The sequence below is a fragment of the Balaenoptera physalus genome (genome assembly GCF_965194825.1).
Source record: "Balaenoptera physalus genome assembly, chromosome: 17".
Taxonomy (NCBI): domain Eukaryota; kingdom Metazoa; phylum Chordata; class Mammalia; order Artiodactyla; family Balaenopteridae; genus Balaenoptera; species Balaenoptera physalus.
Window position 1 is genome coordinate 71,096,750 of NC_138895.1, and position 25,230 is coordinate 71,121,979.

The 25,230-nt window shown below is 39.0% G+C and overlaps 1 protein-coding gene across 15 annotated transcripts in view; it reads left to right on the forward strand.

Moving 5' to 3' along the window:
* The window catches only part of NSMCE2 (NSE2 (MMS21) homolog, SMC5-SMC6 complex SUMO ligase), a 221,492-nt gene that overhangs the window by 64,572 nt on the left and 131,690 nt on the right, over positions 1-25,230 (forward strand). For 5 of the 15 annotated variants that reach the window (XR_014255496.1, XM_082433255.1, XM_082433246.1 and 2 more), the window contains exons 4-5: positions 12,301-12,454; positions 21,940-21,974. Coding sequence is in view for 14 of the 15 variants with exons in the window: in XM_082433255.1 (XP_082289381.1) it covers positions 12,301-12,454; positions 21,940-21,974 (189 nt within the window). In the remaining variant the exon portion in view is untranslated. Of the gene's footprint in view, positions 1-12,300; positions 12,455-16,484; positions 16,598-21,649; positions 21,916-21,939; positions 21,975-25,230 lie in introns of those variants that run through there. The other 10 variants (XM_082433254.1, XM_082433258.1, XM_082433245.1 and 7 more) reach the window with 4 other exon arrangements.

Sequence of the window (25,230 nt, forward strand, 5' to 3'; positions counted from 1 at the left end):
TCTCTCGCTTCAGTGTGCTCCTTAAGTTCAGCATGGCTCAGAGGGTTTTGCCCTTGATTTTCTTCTGAGATTCTGTAACTTAGGAAATGGCAACATCCTCCCCGCAGTTGCCCACATCAGAAACCTGGTTATTATCCCACTTCTCCTGGCTCCTCATAGCTCGCATTGCGTCACCAAATTTTACTGATTCTCAAATGAGTTTGCCTACCTCATCCCCATTTTCACAATCTCCAGTCTCCCGTGAATAGTTTGCTGCATAAAGTTTTGCTTTCTTCTGGTATGTTTTCTAGCTAGTAGCCCAAAAACTGTTTCTAAATTGGAAATTTGATTATTTTGCCTGCCTTTTTCACAACTCTGCCCTCTTCACTTATTCCTTATTACTTTCAGGATTAAATTCAAACGTCTTTACCTGGTCTGTAACCCTGCTTAACTTGGTAGCCTCATTTTTTGCCATTCTTTTATGCTAGTTCTTGGCATGTTCTCTTGCTTCTGGGCTTAGTACACATGATTCTTTCTGCTGGGAGTGCTCTTCTCTCACTTTCAAATAGCTAACTCCTTCCTGCCCTTCATAAACTTAGTCTAGCTCCTTTTCAACAGCCCTCCCTGACATCACCTGGTCTCTGTCCACCAAATGTATCTTGTGCTCTCATAACACCATACACTTTTGAAAAACACACCATACACTATGAAAACACACCATACACCATACACTTTTGAAAAACACACCATACACTATGAAAAACGCTATGTTTTTCATAGCGTTTGTAACTATAATCCTATCTTCTCTCCAAAACCATGTCTCAGATATACAGCTGTCTTCTTTTCATTCCCACTTCATTTCATTCCCATAGGCATTTCACTTTTAACCTTCCAAAACCAGCTGTTCCTCCAGACTTCCCCATCTCAGGAAGTGGCAACTGTACCATTTCATCTAGAGAGGCCAAACCCAAAGTTGTCCTAAGTTCCTTAATGTATCACAGCCCATATCCAGTTCATCAATAAAGCCCATTGTTTCTACCTTCAGAATATAGTTAGAATCTGACCACCTCTTGCTACTTGCTACCTCTTGCTACCCTAATGTGGGCCATTGTCTCCTTTTGCCTAGATGACTGCAGTAGCCTACTAACTGGTCTGCTTCTAACCGGTCTCCTGCTTCTGCCCTTCCTCCCCTAAAATCTATTCTCATCATAATAGCCAGAGTGATCCTCTAAAAAAGAAAACCAGGTCTTCTCACTCCTCTGCTCAAAACCTTCCCATCTCTCTTAGCCTAGAGGCTAAAGGCCCCACGTTGGCCTCCCTGGTCTGGCCCCCCTTACTCCATCGTCACTTCTGACCTCATCTCCTACCACTCCACCCTGCCCTTTTTAATTTTCTTCAGGTCTCTGTTCAAATGTCGTCTTTTCAGTGAAGCCTTCCCTAACCATCCATCATACAGGAGCTCACCTACCCCACCCTGTTTAACTGTTCTCGATAGCACTTATTACCATCCAGCTAATTATATCTTTTCTTTTCTGACCGTTCTTCTCGACTAGAACTAAAAGTCTGTGAGGGCAGAGCCTTGGTCTCTGTTTTTTACCACTGTATTCCCAGCATCTAGCGCAGTGCATGACCCCTAGTGGGCACTCAGTAACTCTGTAGTGAAGTCTAAGAAGAAGTTGTCATGGATTTAGTAGTTTTGCAGATTTGCCAATCCAGTGAGTCCCAGATCCCATACTGATGAGCATTTTCAGTGCTTGTAGTTACACCACTCCTTTCCTCAGTTTCCTAATCTGTAACATAGGGATGTTCTTACCACTCAGGTTGTTTGTTTGTTTGTTTGGGGAAGATTAAATAAAATATCCCTGTGAAGTGCTTAGCTCAGTACCTTGCCCATAATAAACTATAAATTGAGAGCAGTTGTTGCTACTGATACTCTGCTAATTCTTATTAGAAGACCACATTTAACTGCTTGTCCATTAGATTTTAAATTCAGCTGTATCTTAAACTTGCTATTGTGATAATCATGATAGTGTGGTTGCCAGAGGCGAGGGGAGGGGACGAAGGAGGGGGATTGGGTGAAAGTGCTCAGAAGTGCTCAGACTTTCAGATGTAAGATAAATAAGTTATGGGGATGTAATGTAAAATAATAATAATGATAGCAATACTAGTTATTAATAATAGGAGCAATTATCATTTGAGTGCTTACTGAGTGCCAGGAAGTATTCTGTAAGTCAACACTTGTCAGTAGGACTTTCTGCAGTAATGGAGATGTTCTGTATCTGCACTGTAAAAAGGTGGCTGCTAGCGACGTGTGGCTTTTGAGCCCTTGGAATGTGACCGTGTGAGAAACGAAATTTTAAATTTTATTTAATTTTAATTAATTTAGGTTTGAATAACCACATGTGGCTAGTGGCTACTGTATTTGCGTTTCAAAGCTCTAAATTCTTTAAATGCATTAATCCATTTAGCATTCATGACAATGCAAAGACTTTGGTGGAGCTATAGATGGGGAGATCAAGTTTCTGAGAGGTTGCCCAAGATTTCACAGCTGGTATGAGGCAGAGCTGGGATTTAAAGGTTAAATCCTTAGGTAATCTGGTTCCAAGGCACCTCCTTCATGTCATTCTCAAGAGTTGAAGTCCCACAGGCCAAGGGCCAAGTTGACATGTCTGTGTTCTTGTTTCAGGGAAGCTGAGAAAGTGAATTTCTGGTTCCTGCCCCAGTGAGGTATCACTCATAAGGTGGGAAATTCCCCAAACAGAGGAAAGGTTCAAAAGATTCTAGACCAGTATGGCTGCTCAGCCTCTGTATACGATTTCCTTCCAGACTTAATCTTGCAAACCGTGCAACAAGAAAATGCTTCCTACTAACATATTGCAGCCCTCTCTCATAAAAGTGAAAAATATGCTCTGTCTTCCCCCCAAAGGGGGAAAGATATAATGTCTTAAGTTACTGTTTCCAAGCCTAGGATATTTGGGCCACACTTACTCCTTTATGTCCATACTGTTCCATTATGGTACTCTGTAACTAGTGAGCCACCAGCTTACTTTTTATAAAATGTTAGGAGGAAAGGAAAGGGAGAAATTAGTTAAAAACATAAATATGTACATGTCAGACCAAGGAAGAAATATGACGGGATACTTAGCTTTTCCTATTGGTCCTGAACCGTAGTTGGCATTTTAACTCCCTTCTCCAATACCCGTTTCATGTTCACCCTCAACCAACTCCCGAATGAGGTAGGTTTTTATCTGGCTATAACACCTAGGCTTTCATTCCTGAGATATCTGTGTTCTTGATGGTTCTACCTGTATGGAGTTGTTACGGACTTTCATTATTTTTTACCACTAGACATGGCAAAACCAGGAGACAGTCCAGGTTCCAGATGCACACCTCCTTTTCCTCACCCTGTAGCAGCAATCCTGTTTACCCTTGATAATTCAGATTCAGTGCCCCAACCAGGTCTGTAACCTTACTTTTTGTCTGTCTGGTCAGTGTCATGAGAAGCTCAAAATTACTAGGTTGCTATTTAAGTTTCCAAATCAGTGAAGGCATTGTTGAGTCCCTTGGTGAAATCATTCTTCTCTTGGGTACTAAGACTATTAGACCAGCAGAACTCAAGTTGCAGCCATGGGAGAAAAAATGCAAGTTGGTCATTAGGTTTGATGAGGGGGAGAAGATTTACAGCTAATTCTACTTTCATCCCTTGGTTCCTAGGTCCATGTGTTCTGACTATCAGAGAAACAATGTCACATATTATTTACTGGTTACAGGCATCCTGTGGGACATTAACCTCTTGAGGTGCTGTCTCCCAGGCAGCACTGGAACTGAATCTTCAGTAGATGATTTAGCATTTTAGGAGATCATCTTTCTGGGTAATGGGGTACTTGGTGAGACCAGTATATCCCATTAGCATCAACCCATTGCTGTACTTTTTATTCTAAAATCTTGAGTGAGATACCATAATGATAAGTAAGGCATTGAGTAATTCTGTAGATGACAGAGGTTTGGTGGACAGGAAAGGCAATTTCAAATTCAGAATAAGTGTCTTTTCACGTGAGAGCTAACAAATGACCACTAAAGGTTGAGGATATCTGCCTGAAGTCAAGTATGTTTTCATAAAATTAAGATGAGGTATAAAAGTTCATTCTGAGTTGGTACTTGGAGGCACATGCAAAGCAAAGTTAAGTTGAAAGGGGGTTTCTAACAATTTCTAACAAACTTCCAAGGGGTGTTGGGATTAGCAACTGAGATGATGATGTCAGGCTTAGCAGGTGCCTGTCCTAGTAAGCATTCAGGAAATGTACAGTTGACCTTTGAACAACAGGGGTTGGAAATGCAAGAGTCCGCTTATACACAGATCTTTTTCAATAAATACACAGTTGGTTCTCTGTATTCACTGGTTTCGCAACCTGGATCCAATCAACCGTGGATCAAAATTTCCATCTGCAGTTGGTTAAATCTGCGGAAAGGAAGCCTGCGGAATGGGAGGACCGACCATACTGTGCCATTTTATCTAAGGGACTTGAGCATCCTTAGATCTTGGTATATGTGGGGTCTCCTGGAACCAATCCCCTGTGACTCCACTATTGTTTGTAAGGAAATGTGGTAAAATCAGTTAGCTAATTCAGAGCCCCCCCTTAGAGCTTGACTGCCCCTATTCATTCTTTCATTCTCTTCAAACAGTCCCCTGCCCCTCCCCCTCCCTCACTCCCCCCACTCTAGACAGGTCCCAAATGTGCAAGTCCCAAGGGAGAAAAAGAAAGGGGGTTTGAATGAGTTGCAGCCATCTGTCACTGACTCAGTATGGCCTTGGGCAAGACGCTTAACCTGTGAGCTGCCCGTTGCTCACATTTGTCAAATTGGGATAATGACACTTGGGTATATAAGACTTTGAACCACTCAGATGAAAGATTTTGTGCAATTGCAAAGTGTTTGTTAATAACAACAATGAAAATCCTCATCTCACCCTCCCCTCAGCATGACCTGTGTTTAAATGGAGCAGTGCATAAAAAGATTGCCTATGAAATGATGTCCTCTGTATTTCTGTGGTTACATGCTCTCCTACCATCTAATACGTTTCCTTCACAGCACTTCTCACAGCTGGTGATAGTGTATTTGTTTGACTCTTTGAATAGTACTTTTTTCCTCCACTATACCCCAAACCCCATGAGACCAACAGGGACCAGGTTAGGCTGTTTACTATTGAATCTCCAATGCCTAGCACAATGCCTGCATGTGGTAGGCATTTGGTAAATATTTATTGAATGGATGAATAAATGAATAAATAAATAATGCATATTTCTATGAATTCTGCCCAGAGAAGGAAAGAAAGAGCGAGCAAACAACAACAGCAACAAAGCCCAGAGAGACAAATCAGAAGTTTGGTTCCTTTGCCCCCAGCCCACCCCCCCTAATATGGGAATCTTGTTACTGTACTGTATAAATATGTGACTCCTGTTGGTCATAATCTTACAGTGGGATTGGTGCCATGAGAAATTATTGGAGTAATTTTCAACAGCATAAATGTTTAGTAACAGATGCACATAGATGGCAGGTTGCCTCATTCAACTGCCATCTGTTAGACAACCCATTAGAACTAGACCAATGGCACTCTCTCACAGGTTTAAGTTTATTCGTTTTCAATTTTTTTCTGAAAGGCTTGAAAGAGGAAAGATGTTTCCATGTCTGGTTGGCCGCTGCCCAGTAATGGTGTATTACAACACCTTGGCAAACTGAAAAGTCCATTCAATGTGTCATAATGTTCAACAAGGAAGTGTTCCCTCTTTAGTGTTTTTGTCAGAAGTCAAACTATATAATGGCACTAGGAAACTCACTCAACTACAAATAACTGGGTCCAACAGAGTTCAGTGCAGATTGTGCAACTGACAACAGAAACGGGCATGAGATGAAGGGTATAATCCATGCTGGTCATCATTAGCGTGTGTGATATATGTATTTTTTTTTTAACAGGGCAAAGGCAGTATAGTAAACTCTGTAGAAAATATAATGTGTCTCCATTGCAATTAGGTTATAGTCAGTGAAAGCATAATGATTCTCAGCCTGGACGTGTCTTTCATTGAAAACTTTTCCAAGCTTTTTTGCTATATAAAGGTGGAGACAGTGTTGGCCTATATACATTTACCCTGTGCATGACCAGTTGGGTTGGTGGTGTGTCGTAAATGTGGGCCAACCTCCATAAATGTCTCATTGCTTAGCATAATGCCTGGTACCCAGTTGGGCCTCTAAATATTTGTTGAATGAATGTTCTAGGACCAGTTGAGGCAATTCTCTCTGGATTCCCATGAAAGTAGGTCCCATAGCCTTAGATCAGGCTGACTATGAATTAGAACTTGGAATACTTAGCGTACAAAGCATAGTGCTTAATCACTTTTATGTACCTATAATAAACTTCTAAAGGCTATGTGATTTCCAAAATGTAAATCATCAGGTATATGTTATTTTGGGAGCTAAACATCTAACAGTGGCTGTTTTGGAGAGAGTAAATCCATCTGAGTCTTGGTTCAGTTACAAGAGTGACTAATTTTATACTAGATTCTCATATGATTCAAAAGTGTATGAATGACTCAGCCCATTAATATCCTTAGCTCCTGTGATCTCCCCTCCCAGTGAAATAATAGCTATCAGGCAATAACGATAATGGAGGAGGAGACCTTGACTTTGCCCTGTGGCAATAAAATGATACACTTTGAGTAATTGCATATGTGTACAATATTGTTTGAAAGAAATGAAGTGTATTATCATCATATAAATATTAAAAATCTTATTTTAAAGCATGTTGAAAATAATACGTAGTTTCAGTATGGGTAAGGACCAAGTTTGCCTTTTGTTCCTACCATTATTTCTTTTCCTAAAACATTGAGCCTCTGTTCATAGGGACAGAGCCACCAGAGGTCTGACTTCATTGTTACAGTCAGCTCTGTGATTGCCTTCCTTTGCTGACATCAGAGAAATACTGCAGTCACAGGAGTGTTGGGTTCCAATTAAATGTAGCTAAACATTCACAAGTGATTTTGAGCTCAAACTGAGCAGTTAGTTGGGGAGTCTCTGGAACATTTGGCGATTTATGTGTTCTGTCCTATCACTGCTCCATGTTTTTGAAACAATTCATTCAACAAAAATCTGCATATTTTGGAGTCAGCACTTTGTGCGTGCGCATCTGGGCTCTTGCTAAAGTCCTCAGTGAGCCAATCATCATAGAGTCCAGCGGACACTTCTCAATCCTTATTTAGCTTGACTTCAGTGCAGCATTTGACCGATCTTGAAACGTCCTAGACTTTTGGGACACTTTCTTTTGGTTGTCTTCTTAACTCTTGCACTTTTTCTTTCTAGACTCTTCTAGCTATCCCATAAATGTGGTATTCTCCAGAGTTCTCTCCTTACTTCTTTTTTTTTTGTTTCCGTTTATTTCATCTCCTTGGTAATCCCATTCATTTCCATGGTGTCCATTAAAATCCATATCCTGATTTCTCCACCTGGGTGTTCATGTCAGTCCACAGAGCTGCGGGCCTGGATATCCAGCCACCCTGGAGATACATATAATGATAAACACAACAATAACACTTCCTCCTCATTGACTGTTCTCTGTGACATATAGCTCATCAGTGCCGTATTGTTTCATCCCATCTGTTCCTCTCCACAACACTGTGAGGGAAATACTGTCATTATTTTCTGTCTACAAGTGAGGAAATTAAGGTTAGATGCATTTAGTAACTCTTCTAAGGTCATTCAGTTAGCAGAAGAGCCTAATTTTTAATCTCAAGTCTAGAGCCCAAGTTTTTCATTAATACTTGGGATTAGCATGTCAGAATGGAATCCTTTACTTTCCCCTTTCTTCCCCACACCCATCCTTCCCATTATTCTCTGTCCTATTTGAAAGGACCATATTTCATTCCTAAAGTAGAAGTCTGGGAATTGCGCTAAACCTCCAAAGATTGCGCATCACAATAGTACTTTGCTTTTTATGTCCAAAATATCTTGTTTGCACTAAACAGAGGTTTCAAACTCCTGACTTCAGGCTGATGTATTGTTTGGACTATACATTGTTTTAGAAACCAAAAAAAAAAAAAACAAAGGTCTCACAGAAACGTAGATTTGTAACTTTTCTTTAGAAACCTGGGCTTGCTCTCTCACGTGGCAGCGTCACCCGGAGCTGTGCAGCGGCTTCCTCTCACCTGGGGCTGTTGCCGGCTACTTCGACACCGTCCTCACCACTGCCTGTTGTCCTACACTTCTTGGGGGTTTCCTCAGATCCTTGCGTGTCCAGCCCTGTGGGCATTTATGACCTCTGGTAAAGACTATTGTTGTGCTTTCGCAGCTGGTCTTCTCCCCTCTCTAGTTTTTGCCCTAGTACTTGAAGGATTTTCTCAAATGAAATCTGTTATTTGCTTTCTCTTAGTGTTTCTGATTTGTGTTTCCCCACTGGCTTCTTCTCAGTCCACAAACATGTTGAAAGCTCTATGCTAAAGTTGGAAGGAAAGAGTAAGAAAATTTAACATCTACTGTGTGCCGAGTTAAACACAAACATTGTGCAATTAAGTCTCCATGGCCCTGACATGGGTGTTCCTGATTCCTAATGAAGAAGTGAGAGAAACCCAAGGCCTAGAAGGACTGTCCCCAAGTCCACAACTTAGGGACCCAGACCTGCCTGATCCTGAGGTCCATGTTCTTTCTCCTCCATCATGTCAGCTTCACTCCAAGCTACTGTTGACCTCTGTACAAATAAACAAGTGTCTTTTGCTGTCTCTTTCCCACGATCTGCTTCCCATCTCTTTCTCCTTCCCTTGCTGCCAGACTTTGTTCACTTGCTCACACGGAACTCCGTTAGTCCCTCTTCTCGTGTCACTACAGTAGAATTTGGCATCCCTGTAATTCACTAGTTCATCAAGGTCATTTGAGCACCTACTGTACAACAGATAGTACACTGGGCACCAGTGAAATAATCCTTGCCCGAGAGAAGCTTCGCAAGCTAGTAGGTTGAAACAGATAAATAGTTCCAGTGCAGTGTACCAAGTACCTGGTAATTAAATCCAGTGGTTTCTTTTTTAGCCCTTATCTTACTTAAGCTCTCTTGCATCATTTTTTCCAAGCCATTTTTTCCAAGAGACAAGCGTCTCTTAAGGAATTTTCTCTTTTCCTTTCTTCTTGGACATGCCTTACTCCTGGTTTTCTTCTTTGCTTTTTTTTTTTTTTTTTTTTCTTTCCTTAAGAGGTCCTTTTGCATTTCTCTTCTCTTTTTTCACATGCTCTCATTTTAAATTTAATTAGTTGCCCATATTAAATGTTAAAAATCTTGAAGTCATTATCAGTTTCTTGTCTTCCTCTCACAAAATGACTCAGCGATTCTGCTTCAAAAATAGTGTTACAATTTGGTTCAAGTTGCCAGCCCCTCTACCATTAGTTAACATAGTCCAATAACTTCTTTCTCCCTTCCTTAGTGCATCCTCTATGCTTTAACTACAGCCGTCATTAAAAAAAAGAAAGAAAGTTCTCATGGTATTATTACTTTATTCCTTAGAATATTTTAATGTCTTTCCCTGCTGCCTATCAGGTCAGGCCTCACTTCCATAGCCTGGCTCCCAAAGCTATTCACCACCCTACTCCCAATCAACTTTTCTGGTCCTCTCTCCTGTTTAGCTACAAAGCTTAGCACAGAGAGGGCACTCACTGGGTAGGTAGGTGGTACTTAAAAACCTGACCTTTTCTCTCCCCAGGGCAGTATTAAATTCTCATTCTGTAAGTATGTGGTGTCTGATAAGTTTACTTCTCAGTAGTGTCTTATCATTTAAAAATTATAATGGTGTAAAGATTAACAATCTATTGGGTTGGCCAAAAAGTTCATTTGGGTTTTTCCATAAGATGTTATAAGCTATTTTTAAAATTCTGTTTTCAAAATTCTTTAACCCAGTGTATGAACTGAACTGTGTTCCCCCAACATTCATTATGTTGAACTCCTAACCCCTAATATCTCAGAATGTGTTTGGACATAGGGTCTTTAAAGAGATAATGAAAGTTAAAATGAGGTCATTGGGGTGCCTCATTTTAATCCAATGACTGGTCCTTTTAAGAAGAGAATATTTGGACACAGACACATACAGAGGGAAGACTATGTCACAGGGAGAAGATGGCCATCTGCAAGCCAAAGAAAGAAACCTCAGAAGAAGCCAACCCTGCTGTCACCTTGGTCTCAGATTTCTAGCCTCCAGAACTATGAGAAAATAAATTTCTGTTGTCTAAGCCACCTGGTCTGTGGTACTTTGTTATGACAGCCCTACCAAACTAATACACCCAGTGACTTAAAACTGAGGTTTTGTGTCTTGTATCTAGGAGCTTTATCCGTAGGAAAGGGAATGGACTGAGGATCTAATAGATCCTCTCCTCCCACCTCAAATTTCTTTGAGGTATTTTACATTTGTCCTAGGAGAAGAGGGCCATCCTTACCTTTTTCAGACTAGGTAACACTTAGGATCAACTAACTACTCAAAGAATGGCTTTTTTCTTTCCCCTTTTGGGATTATGTATCTGTTTATCTTGAAGATACAGACAAAGCAGGAAACCATTAAAAATATAGTTTAATCCCCATTTATTGCATTGATTTAAACAGGTAATGAGCTTAGTATTTTCCAGGCTCTCATTTTGATAGCTAGAGTACAGTAAGTTCTCTTTGCAATGGATAGCTACGCCAACTGCAGCATCAAGTTTCCAGAGAAGATATTTGCTGCGGTGAATTTATGTGCTTTAGAGCAGTTCTCTTGAGGTTCTGCTGTGGGGGGAGAAAGTACTCTGAATTGCTAAATTTGGTGTGTTCAGGTTTTCCTAGTCATACTTCAGGTTGCTGTGTTGTCAACCTCAAAATGCCTACCCTCTCCATCCCTCACCCCTGCACTCTTCTACCCAGCTCCTCAGCTTGTGGTGTAGTTGAACGAAGGAAATGAAGTATGCTGAGTGGGTTAGAGACTTTGTTGGAAGAGAACATCCACATTTGTTGATAATCTGCTCAGATCAGATCTTCTCTGACCATTGCAGCTTAAATAATAATTTCATACTGATCAAAGGCCTTGAGAAGGTTCACCTGTATGCCTGCCTGTAATGTTCCCCTTAACATCTCAGGTGGATGTGAGTTGACTTTATTTTATAAATCCAGAAAGAGAGCCCATAATTCTTTTCTAAAAACTCATAATTTATTTTCTATTATCTATCTACTCTGACCTCTTCATGCTACTATCTTGAACTTGTTCTATCCAGTGTAGAGGCAGAGGATAGCCAGTCACCGCATATAATAGCTCTTATTCTTGAGATATAAGGCATTATTAAATTGTCTTTCTACCTTCTCTAGCCAAACTGAGCTTTATTGTTTTTTTAGCCTTACAGGACTTGGTTTAGATTTTTAATTACGTATAACTTGTCATTAAGGCCTCTCCATGTTTTTTCACACCTCTCTTTGATGGTGGATCCAGCACTGGTTGAGTTTCATCAGTACAATGAGTAGACAGTAATTTCCTACACTCTGTACTTTAAATATGGATTTAGGCATTTTGGTTTCATGCTTAACTTTCATTTTCGATTCAGCTAATTAAAATGCATAGCAATTGAACAAAAGAAGATTGTCTAATTCTTTCCTCCATGACAAAAGCTAATCGAAGCAGAGGACTTGCAGATAGTCTTTTGACTTTGAATGGTAAAGCACAATTCTTTCAACGTTTTTGCCTGTTTGAAAAATTTATAATAAAATATTGTGAGGGGTAAAAAAGAATAAAGATTGAGAGTTTAGCCTTGAACAGAATAGGGGCACTTTTTCCTTGTGGCAGCAGGTGGTGGAAGTTTAAGGTTGAAATCTTACCTGTTTTGTGAAGTAGGAGCCACTCTCACCTGCTGGGACCAGGGACCAGAGAAGAGGAGTGCTGAAGAGAATGAAGGATGGAATGAGCCCTCGGGAGGAAGGAGAGGGGACTGAACAGACCTAAGTAAAAGGAAGGAGCCATGATGTTCAGGTTCTGGTGAAGGTGGAGGACACAGTTGCACTGGTGTGAAATTTTTCCCCAGTAGTTGTCTGGACACAGCAAGCTAGCAGGGCAGTGAAGGCATAGCTTAAGAAAGCAAACTATGGGATGGGATGAATGATTCCCTCTGCTGTTCACTAGCAGTCTGTTCTGGAGCAAGTCCCAGCCTCTCTGGTTCTCTGTTGGGGGGAATTCTGTTTTCTACCTCACTGTAGTTTTATTTGAATGAAATGAGAGAAAAATACTGTTACAAGACTGTGTCATTGTTAACATTTAACTAAAGTAATTTTATTGTCTTCCTCAGGTAAGAGAAGAACGTCCAGAAAAAATACCCGATCTAAAATTATTAGTGGAGAAGAAGTTTTTGGCTTTACAGAATAAGAATTCTGATGCAGACTTTCAAAATAATGAGAAATTTGCACAATTTAAACAACAGCTGAAAGAACTAAAGAAGCAATGTAAGTCAGCATGCTTTGCTTTGGTTTGGCTTTTTGAAATTAGGGAACTGACTGGATGACCAGTCCCAGAAATCTGATTTTATAGAGTTCGCTTATCTGCTTGGCTTGATCCTCTTTCTAAATTGCTTTTTTATTGTTGTTGCAATTCTGTATTTTGTCTAACCTTGGTTCACATCAGCCTGTCCATTTCTGAAAACCAACAGTTTCCACAAAGTGCTAAGAAAATTCCCCAGCAGGTAGAGAAAGGTACACTGTTATTGTCCCACTGCTGGGGAGGGGAATTGGGACAATAAAACTGAAAGCTATTTTATTAAAATAACGATGGTGTTTTTTCAAATTTTAAACTGCTGTGCCAAGCTTTAAAACAACCATACCTTGATTCTAGTTTTGCTGTTTTAGAGTAGCAGGAGCAGTGTCTTCTCAAATATGAGACCAGAATTCTCCTGATCCCTTCTATCTTGGTGGTAGTATAAATTCCACGTGAGTTTTAGATTTGTTGCCTTCCTAAGAAACTTTATTATACTCAGGTTTTTAATGAACATAATTTTGATGTTAAAATGAGAGTGGGGGCTTCCCTGGTGGCGCAGTGGTTGAGAATCTGCCTGCTAATGCAGGGGACACGGGTTCGAGCCCTGGTCTGGGAAGATCCCACATGCCGCGGAGCAACTAGGCCCGTGAGCCACAATTACTGAGCCTGTGCGTCTGGAGCCTGTGCTCCGCCACAAGAGAGGCCGCGATAGTGAGAGGCCCGCGCACCGCAATGAAGAGTGGCCCCCACTTGCCACAACTAGAGGAAGCCCTTGCACAGAAATGAAGACCCAACACAGCCAAAAAAAATAAAATTAATTAATTAATTAATTAATAAAAAGTACCTGAACCAGTAAATGATAATGGAGAATTATTTAAAAAAAAAAAAAATGAGAGTGGAAAAAATTATTAGTTGTACCCAAAAAATCTTGTAGACAGTGTTGGCAGAAATATATATTTTCTATACAGTGAAGTACATATGTCCTTTTTTCCCCCCCTCTTTTTCCATATAGTCCACGTAACAATTTTATGTAAATTTTATTGTTTTTACACTAGCATCAACTGTTGTTCTTTCTTTTAGGTTTGAGGCTCTTTTATTCCTTAAAGAATTGAGGCAAATAAAGTTTTTAAAACTTTAGTTTCATATCACCTTCATTTGTGCATACACGTGGAACAGGAATGCATGATATAAGATATAAATTTACTTCGTGTTCATATTTGTACTTAGTATAGGGATTCATATTTTGAAATAGGCTTTCTTTTAAATATAAGCATTTTCTTTAAATTGATGCTGAGATCTCAAAAAATGACTGAGGAAGCTGCTTTACTTTTGTCTATTTTACAAATAACTTAAGTTTCACAATTTGGAATGTTTTGCAATCATGATGAGACTTTTGCTTTTACTGTAGATTTAAACAGTAAGCACTTTTTCCCACATTTTAAATCCTTTTTTTTGTTCTTCATTGAACAACACAGCTACCAAAATCTCCCTAATATAATTTGCACTGTTCCCCCAAATGGGTAATAATCCCCCAAACAGGTAATAATTTGTTAGTGCCTTTCTGATCTTAAGATGCTAGGGAATTAAAGTTTTGGTCTTGGTCAAAATAGCCAAATGTATTTTATTTTTCTACTTTGAGCCAGTAATCACAAATTATGGCAGATTTAGCATCCATCTGATCATAATTCTTGATTTTTTTAGATATTTTATAATACAGATTAAAGGACAAATACCCAAAAACAGAAATTTCTTCCCACTTTGTTATTGTTTACAAAGTTACTATTCCATAAGAGAAAACTATAAAGGGCTTTAGAATCATATACTCATGTGGAAACACTTTCTAATTAAGAATATATTAAAAAAAAAGACTATATAATTCAACAAAATGATTATTATTGGAATTATAGTTACTGTTTCTTTAATTCTCTGTAAAATGGGGGGTGAGGGAGAGGTTTCCCCAGGCCAGCAGTATACATCATTTGTCTAGACAGTTAAAACTTACGACAAAGTAAACTTATATTGAAAGAAGAGCTCCCTTATGTAAGGTTTCCTTACGTATGATAACACTAGAATTAAGACAGCTTTCCCTTTTATTTCTTCTAAAGTAGTCTTTTAAAAAGTTTTAAAGTCTCAAATGGTAGAACAAGCAAAATATTAATACTCTCTTAAGATGCCCTATAAGATGCGTATACTTTACTTGCAAAATATGATTTTTTTGTGCATTATTATTAGCGCTATCATTTAAACTTGCACCATGCCTACTGGATTTCATTTCTTTAGATTTAACGCCAGTGAGGATGCTGATTAGCACCGGGCTTCTACAATTTTTGTGGAGCCAAGTCAAAGGGACTATGATTTATAAAGAAGCCAGTGAATCTGTTTATTTTGAGAGATGTTCTGAAGGCAAAGAATTAGAATAGTAATTTTTTTTTTTTAAAGATTGGAAAAGACAAGCCAGGGAGAGATACTTGCATCTAGTTGTCTATTTTGACAAAGGCTAAAGCGTTTTTATGGTCTGCACATAGCAGAGGAGTTCTTTCATGAAAATCACCCCACATTTTCACCAGGTTTGTTCTACAAAGACATAAATTGCATGGGATTAAATTTTACCAAATCAGGATTTAATGAAAGAAATGCCAGGAAACTCTCAGGTGGGGGAAGTCGAGAAGGAGGTTGAAATGAGGCCGTCTGCCAGGGGCCCTGACCTGAGGACGTGCTCCCACTCGGCCTAGGCTGCCCTGCCGGCAGCAATCCGTTCACCCCGCTGTAGCTCAGCAGCCGGTTCTCAGACTGTCTGGTCTCAAGATCCCCTCAGATCTGACAGTTTACTGAGGGCCCCCCAGACAGCTTTTGTTTCCATGGGTTATAGCTGTTGGCATCTAATTCGAAATCAAAACTGAGGAATTTAAAAAATATTAATCCACTTCAAAAAATCAATCATAAGCCCATTACATGTTAATACAAAGAACGTTATGACATAACGTTCATATATTTTCCAAACAAAGAAAAATTAGTGAGAAGGTTGGCATTGTTTTCCATTTTTGCAAATCTCTTCAGTTCCTGGCTTAATGGAAGGCAGCTGGATCCTCATATTTGCTTCTGCAGTCAGTCTGTTGTACACTGTTTTGGTTGAAGCATACAAAGAAAATCTGGCTTCACATACAGGTTGTTGGACTTGCTGAAAGGATCTTGCAGACCACCTGAAGTTCTCACTTTGAAAACCACAGATTTAGGCCAAGGATCAGTAAATTATGGCCCATCGGCCAAATCCAGCCTACCCCCTCTTTTTCTATGGCCTGCTACCTAATAATGTTTTTTTTTTTTTAATATTTTTTAATTGTTGGGGGAAAACGTCAAGGGAAGAATAATATGTGACATGTGAAAATTATATAAAATTCAGATTTCAGTGTTCATAAATAACTTTTTGTTGGAATGTAGACACATTTATTCACATGTTGTCTGTGGGTGCTTTACACTATAATGGCAGAGGTGAGTTGTTACATCAGAGACCATTTGGCCCACAAAACTTATATTTACTATCTGGCTCTTCACTGAAAAAGTTTACCAACTCCTGGCCTAAATTAAAATCAGAAACAAGGGAAGGTTTTTGTTGTTGTTGTTTTGTTGTTGTTGTCGTTGTTTCTACTTCAGATTTTTTTCATAAATACCATGCGTTTGTCTCAGGTGTGTTCAGAACACCTTGTGTGCCTGCTGTGTATGAATCATTGCAGCTGGTGCTCTGAGATCAAAATAAGGCAGAGTCCCGGTACCTGGAGAAGACAGTATATACAGATGTGAAATAATGTGAGAGCCATGAAAACAAATATCCAATCAAAAGCAAAGACAAAATGTCAAAAACAAATATTGGGTTGGCCAAAAAGTTCCTTTGGGTTTTTCCGTAAGATGTTAGAGAATATTATATATTCCACAATATTATATAATGTGGGCCCTAATGGAGAGAGTCAGAATAGGAATGCAGATTTTATCTGCGTCGGTTGATAGGGGCTGCCTGGAACTGTGTGTTCAAAAAGATTCTGAGGCTGTGTTCGGGCCTAGCAGAAAAGAGTGTGCTGGAGGATTACGGTGGAAAAGAAGAGGAACAGTACAGATATCTGGTATTTACCATCCCTAGAATATAAGGGTAACAGATACATTGTACTCATTTAAGAATATGCTTACTCTAAAGGTCACATACTTCAGGTGCACACAGTAAGGTTTTTTAGTAGTTATTTCCGTCTTATGGATATTGCCAGCCATTCAGTCCATCTTCTATGCATAAATTATTTTATCCCTGGGTACCCAGTGTCCTCTGTATTAGAGATATTATGTTGCCCCAACCTCACAGGATTATTACCAAGATTAAATGAGATAGTAGATCTTTGCAAACTCTGAAAGCTTACTTTAGACTTAAGTTATTATTGAGAAAGAGCTAGTACAGCATAGTGGAAAGAATATGAGTTTAGCAGCCAGAAGACCTGGGTTTGAGTCACTTAATAAGTAAGTAGCCTGGTCTCCCTACCAATGCCACCCATTTTTCTTAGTTCTAATTCTTGGAGTCATGTAAATCAAGATTGTGATTGAAGATAGTTTTTATACTTGGCGGTGGTGATGATAAATGAGCTAGGGGATAATTTCACAGAAAACTATTTCCCTAAATGGTAATCATGTTCTTACTAACCCAAGTTGTAAAATAAACAATATGACTTGGTTTAGGGCAGACAGAACCAGACTTTGTTACATGAAATTATTTTCATTTATCTGACCAGTGTGTTCACATAATGTTCTCTCTTCCTTGCCTCTTTTACCTAAACAGTTTACACTATTACAACTCATGGTCTCCTGCAATTTTTAACATCAGGAGAACTTAATTAGGATGTGCAGACACCTCTATACAGACACTTTCTCAAGTCATCAAGTAATCTTTTTGGCGTCCTTTATTCATTTACCCATTATATGATTAGCAGGCATCAGGAGCTTTAGTGTAGGTCATCAAGGCAGACATTGAGGGCATTTGACAATAATTCATAGTTAGAAACCCTTACAGTTTAAGGGCTTCACTTTGTGTTCAAAATAGAATTTACTGTGAATCTGAGATCTTTAGTATTAAAATAAATTAATATGAAATGTAATTTTGATGGTACCTTTAAATGTTATAAGAGCATGTCTTTTTTAATGCAAATTTGCTAATCTGAAGATGTTCACCACAAATTTAACAGTATATTTAGGTCATATAGGAGATATGCAGAATATAAGATACAGAGATATTTGAATCCATGAGTGAAACTCAGAAATCAATTTCAGTGATAATGATATTTGTATCCGGATATATCTATACAGACATAGGAATTTACACTGTAATCTTGTGATTATATGGGTTCACAGAATAACTATGTACCTTCACTTGAAACATGCTCATTATAGCTCTCAAAACTGATAGAATAGGGAGTGGCCATTCACTTCACAAAAGGATTCACTCAAGGAACCCGTTAGATAGGGAGTTCTTAGGAACAATAGAATACCTTTACTTTACTGTTCCTCATGGGTTGCTTACCCCTTCAGCATCTATTCAAAGCTGCAGTGTAGTTCCATCGGGTAGGCACTTCCGTGTTTTGCCTACTGCTGTATTGCTTGAGGTCTAGGCACGTGGTTAGCACGGATCCTTGATGGTCACAAGAGTCTTCAGGAGAACCGTCATATACTTGAGAGCTTATGCTGTATTTAAAGGAGACCCCTGCCACCTGTGCCAGTCCATTGTTGCTATGAGTAAGGGTGGACCCAGTGTTGCCAGATCTTCAGGTTCTTTTGGAAAACCCAGAAGCTTAGCTGATTATTTTTCAGTTACTAAGTTTTAAAAACACTGTGCAAAATCAGTTTGTGATCTTTGATTTTGCCTTCTCATAATACCATTTTTCAGTGCCATTTTATGCACTTAACGAGGGACATCAGCATTAATTTGGCCAATTAACAGTAGATTATGATTTCTTCAGAGAAAGGGATGGTTTTGCTTCAACACACTTCAAAGTAAGGCCAGAATGTGCATTTGACGTCATTTGGGAATGTGGAGTAGAATCCCAGTGGATTCTCTTGAAAAGCAGGTGGAGATTTTATGGTGAAGGGCCAGGTATGGGAGTCCCTAACCCAGTTGCAGGTGAGCAGTGGAGGTATAGAGAAGATTAGCATCTTTGAAGATTGGGAAGTTGTGTGTGAGTTTTGAAGCCTGGAAGGAAAGAGATGAGGAAGAAACAAAGGTGGTGCCAACAGGGAAAATGGTTGTGCCTAGAAATCCGTTGGATGCATTTAAACTATGCCAGGTGTTGATCAACCTGACTTAATCCTGATCCCCTTCAACCTGTAAATTTCTTTGTTGTACAGTATAACTGTCTATCCAAACAACGTGTGTTGCTGGCCGGCAGTTAACCAAAGCCCAAGACCCTTTAAGGCAGGAACAGTTTCTTATTCATCTCTATGTTTCTTTTGTTCCTCATCTAATCAGAGCTCAGGTAATATTTACAGAACAGAATTATTCAACTAGAAAAAGAGGGTCAGAACCTAGTTAAGGTAGTCTGATGATAAAACTTCTTTTCCCTTCAATACTGTGTCATCAGCAAAGAAAAAAGAAGAGGAAGAAAATTAGCATGTATAGAGTTGGGATCCAAAATCAGCAGCAAAGGTTAACAACTTTTATTGTCTTTGAAAATTCTTTATTTTTTAAATTACTCAGAAAAGACAACATACATGACTTTGTGCTTATAACCCATTATAGTGATATGTTGGTGTAAATGTATAGTATATGTAGTAATACATAGATTTTAATACCATAGCAGCATGATGCTCAGGAATTGATGCTCACTTTTCGTGTGATTGCTTAGAACATTTAAGCAAATTTATAAAAATTTAAGTTTGCTGGCTCTTCTATAGACATTTTTATCATCTCTGTGGCCCTCAGTTGATCTTCATTTTTTTCTTTGATGTTGATGACACCATCACCATTCATTTGCTGGGTGACCATTAATCGCTGAGAAATGCTAAAAGTCATAAATTTCACAACAGAGATTGACTTTTTCAGGCTGGATTGCATCCCTGGCCTGAGGACTCATGCTCATTGAGTGAAATTTATCCCTGTGCTGATGTTTCATTCTTTGTGTATTTGCCTCTCTCCCTCTTCCTCTTTTGAGTCATTCGGTCTGATTCTTTTGTGGCTCTCTCCTCCCTTCTGCTTTCTTTGTGTTTCCCACCCCATACGGTTTCTCTTTCCTGTAGGTCTTTACTTATGTAAGTGGTAGCTAAGTGCTACCATTCCCATCTTAATGATGAAGCAGCTTCAGAGAGATTAAGTGATATGCCCAAGGTTACAAAGCTAGTAAACAGTAGAACCAGAAGACAGGAGATGCCAAGGGTAGAGAGAGAGTATTAGGAAGAGGTGTAACTATCCTCTCTCTTCTGTTTCATAAGGTTGTTATTTCCTAGGAATTTTTACATTTTAAAGCAGATTTGAGGTACCAAATAATTAGTGAAGAAAAAAATTAATTCAAATTAGATTGATTCTGTTGTGGTAGAGTTTTAGTCAGGGCATTAAGCTATCAGGGAGCTCTTTGGTAGTGAAAAATTGGCTTTTCTACGTGTGCATTGTAATAAACAATAAAGATGCCCATTTGCTCTGCCTTCTCTCTAGATTTTGCCTGGTCCTTTTGGAAAATAGTAATATTAGAAGTAATAACCAGGCTTTGTATAGTGCCTACTACATATGGTATTTAATCAGTGCTTGTTGAATTAATAACGTACAGGCATTGTTTGAGGGCCTACCTATGGAAGGGGTATGGAATTTGCATACTTTATATACATTATTATTTCTCCCAAGGGGTATGGTATTTGCACACTTTATATACATTATTGTTTATTTCTCACAACTCTACAAGAGAGCTGTACCCATTTTGTAGATTAGAAAATATGCAAAGAGAGGTAATATAACTTCCCTAAGATCATAAGTGCTGAAATTCAGACCCAGGTTTGGGTGACACCAAAGTTCATGTTCTTTCCCTTATATACCACACCAACTCTTGAAAAACACTTACATGTTTTTTCTTCTCTCAATTCAAGCATTTCATGCATCTCTAAAAATTGATGTGTCCTAGGACTCCTGAGTAGTGAAGAGTTTGTTTGGGTCTCCCAGGTTATAGATCTACATTGATGTCCTCTGATGACACTGATGGAATCTGTTTCATCTGGCTGAGAGAGAATCTCTTGCTTAGTCACTTCCATTTAGAGATCAGGGAGTAGGAATCATCTCAGGCATTATATAGTACTTTGTATGTGCTTGATATTGCCTTCAAGGTAGCCCCTAGAGAAACACGAAGTAGCTGAAGCCCATTTTATAGGTAAAGAAGTGTGACTCAAAAGGCAAGTGGTTTGGTCAAGGTCACAAAGTAAGTTACAGAGTGAGACTTGAAACTAAGTCCTCCTTTTCCAGATCCCAGTAAATAGTGCCTAAGAATGCCATTTCCGGTGTGAACAGTTGCCGTGCTAGGGAGAGAGGAATAGGATATTTATTGCACCACAAGTTTAGAACAAATTCCATGAAATGTATTTCAAGCATAACGGCAATAATCCCATGCACATACATCATCCCTTTTAATCTTTGCGACATCCACGTGCGGGAGAGGAATGTGTGAAAAATGCAGGTTCTGTTTTTAGCAGGCTGAATCCTGGAGGTGGCATATTTACCCAGTGTCTCACAGTCAGGAGGTCACATGGATAACAAATACATCTCCGAGGAAACGGGAAGCTTTAGAATGAGAGATGGCTATAATTAAAGTTATTAGGGAAGAAAGGTTCAGTTATCAAGGGAGAAATGAGTCAGCAGCAAGTTTAAACAGACTGTGAACTATGGGTGTTTCTCTCCTGGTGGCTTATTTTGAGAGAGTGTGATGCCATCCGTGCCCAGAAAGCAGCCCGAACCGAGAATAGGAGTAAATGTCCTGGGGACAATGCACATAATGCTTAAGAAAAGAATTGTCTTGTCCTGTCAAGTTATTAGTCCCTGAGGCTGGAAGATTGACGTGTTATAGTCGTTCGATTAGTATGTAATGTGTACCCATCTGTAGTTGACACCCACCCCATCCCAGCCCCTGGCAACCACTGTTTTGTTTTGTTTTTTTTTCTCCATATAGTTTTTACTTTTCCAGAATGTTGCATACATGGAATCATACAGGGTGTAGCCTTGTAAGTGGCTTTTTTTCACCGAGCAGAATGCATTTGAGTTTCGTCCACAGTTTGTTGTTGCATTGCGTTGCTGAGTAGTATTCCATCGTATAGATGTACCATAGTTCATCTGTTCATCTATTCAGTCATCAGTTCAAGGACATTTCAGTGGTTTCCAGCTTGGGGCCATTATGAATAAAGCCGTTATAAGCATTCATGTACAGGCTTTTATGTGAATATAAGTTTTAATTTCTCTTAGATAAATATTCAGGCATGGGACTGCTGGCTTTTATGGTGAGTATGCATTTAACTTATAAGAAACTGACAGACTGTTTCTGTTTTGTAAATAAGTTCATTTGTATAATTTTTTTAAAAAGTAGATTCCACATATGAGTGGTATTATATGATGTTTGTCTTTCACTGTCTAACTTGTTTTACTTAGTATGAAGATGTCTGGGTCCATCCATGTTGCTGCAGGTGGCATTATTTTGTTCTTTTTTGTGGCTGAGTAATATTCCATTGATTATTTTAAATTAAAGTTACTTAAGAAACAACCAAGGGAAGACGGACACGCTGACTTCCTTTGCCCCTCCCTGGAAGCAGGAAATAAATCTCCCACTTGAAGGGTACCCTCCCTATACCAGAGGTAGAAGGCATCCTTCTCACCAGAGATAGGGAATTTAGGGCCGAGAAAGTTGTGTAAAAACACCTTGTTAGGGCTTCCCTGGTGGCGCAGTGGTTGGGAGTCTGCCTGCCGATGCGGGGGACGCGGGCTCGAGCCCTGGTCTGGGAGGATCCCACGTGCCGCGGAGTGACTGGGCCCGTGGGCCACAGCTGCTGGGCCTGCGCGTCTGGAGCCTGTGCTCCGCAGCGGGGCGGGGGCGGTGCGTGGTGGTGGGAGGCCCGCGCACCGCGATGCGGGGTGGCCCCCGCTTGCCGCGGCTGGAAAGGGCCCTTGCACGGAAGCGAGGACCCAACACGGCTAAAAATAAATAAATAAATAAATAATAATAAAAAAATAAAGGAATTCCTTTAAAAACAAAAACCAAAAAACACCTTGTTACTCCTTCACTAACTTGCTACCCCAAGCCCAGACCCCTTTTACTTGTCCATTTCTCACAGATTTATTGTTTCCTTGTCTAAAAGGTATAAAAGCTGCCTGCCTGGGTCACTTCTTTGAGTCTTATTTTTATAGGTTCCGTACATACAAAATTAAATTTGTTTTTCTCCTGCTAATCTGTCTTATGTCAACTTAGTTATTAGACCAGTCAAAGAACCTAGAAGGGAAGAAGAAAAGTTTTCCTCCCCTACAGTAGTTACATGAATTACTGAAAATTAAGATACTTTCCCAGTATTTGTAAGTTTCTTTTGATCTAGTCAATAATCCTATCTTATTACGTTAGTCCATGAGAATTTATTCCTTATGCCTGTATGTTTGTTTATATTGATGATCAGCTTCTTAAGTGATTTATTAAATCATCTTTTTCACAGTCCTTTGTAGAATTTTCCTGGGGACTGATGTGAAATTTGGCAATATTTAATATCACAACTTCTTTTTCATCCCCTTTTGAAAAAATATTATGGTGACATTGGTAAATCTAAAGTCACCCAGCACTTCTCTCTATATCCAGGATTTTTTTTTAACACAAAGATTACTGACAATATTTCTTCAATTGTATCTGAAAGTTCACTCAATATATTTTACTTAAACACATTTTAAGTATCTAAGGATGACTTACTGTATCTCATCTTCATTAGACTTCAGCTCTCACTTAATAAAGTTTTAGAAACTTTAAAAAAGAAACTGACAGACTGCTTTCCAATACGGTCCCCTCCTGCGTTCCTCTCGCAGTGTGTGAGAGTTGTAGCTGCTGTGCACCCTCACCAGCACTTGGGTTACTTTGGTTTTGTTTTTAATTTTAGCCATTCTAATAAGTATGTAATGTTATCTCATTGTGAATGTAATTTACGTTTTTCTAACGACCAATGATATTGAGCATGAAGTTCATTTTTTATATTTAAATTTTTCGTATAATGTTCATGTTTTTCTATTCATGTATCTCGAACATTTATCCCTTAATTCATACAAGAATCATTATAGTTTGTGGCAGTGCTTCTCAAAGTCTGTTCCCACACCAGCAGCGTCAGCATCAGCATCACCTGGAAACTTACTAAAAACACAGATTTTCAGGTGCACTCAAGAGCTACTGAATTGGAAACTCTGGGGATGGGGCTGAATTTTAACAAGCCCTCCAGGTGATTCTCCACTAAGCCAGAGTTTGAGGACCATTAGTTTGCAGTAGTGGCACTTACCCATCACTGGATATCAGTATCAGCTGTGCACCTTTAAAATAAAATTAGAGCTCAGTCCCCACCCCCCAGAGATACAGATTTCGTTGGTGTCTGATGGGGCTCCAGGCATTTTTTTTTAAGTTCTCCAGGCGATGCTAATGTACAATCAAGGTTGAAAATGATCTACCAAAGGTTGTTTAGCTAGGCATTGTAGAGGACACAAATCTGACTTCTAATTCCAGATCTCATGTAGCTTGTTATCTAAAAGGGAAGATCCAAAAATACACAGCATAGATATAGGCACATATAAATTACTCAGTACTTATCTAATAAATTAAATCGTACTTGGTGTCTTGGGTTTGAATGGAAGCTAACTTTATAATTCTATATCTCAGAGCCTCATTTTTGTACTCCATGTTGTACTTCGCATTCATTCGTTCAACCAATGTTTATTGAGTGTGATGGGAATGTAAGAGTGAAGGAAATAGACAAGTCCCTGTGCTTATGGAGCTTACATTCTGGTCTTCGGCACCTAGTTAGCATCTACTCACTTTACAGTGTTTCGGTGGAATACGGTACACATCTTAATAGCTCTAAAACGAAGTTGTCGATTCATATGCATAATTGATAGCCTTAACGATCATATTTTCATATTTTTGTTATATTCAAGAATTGTCCTTCAGAGTTATTTGCCTTGTATTTGTTAATATTAGTCATGAAATCCTTTTTTCTTGATAACTATTTAAAGTCATGTATTTAATCAGCTCCATTGATAACAATGTTAAGGGCAGAGGCTGTCCAAACCATAGAAAGATCCTGGAATTTGGAATCAGAAAATATACATTCAGATTCTGGCTCAACCAAATAATAGTTTGTATTTTTGATCAAATCAATAGAATTTTACATTTCTGTAAAGTGTAGGTCATATAATAATAATAATGCTTCCTAGCCCACAGAGTTGTATAGGGATTAAACCAGATATTTTAAAATGAAAAGTGAAAGTGTTTTATAAACTGTAATATACTCTCCCAAATATTAATTTCCTATTCTTTTTTTAACTTGCTTAAAGGCATAACTTTAATAATTTTTATTTCCAAAGTTATACATTTTATACATCATTAGCAGTTGGCATAAATCCTCATGTGCAAGGAAACAAGCTCAGAGTGTTTTAGTCATTTCGTAAAAGTGTTAAGAGATTTTAATGAAGGATAAAATAGGTTGTCAAGTAGTTAAGGAATGTTCTGTCACTGACAAGGGT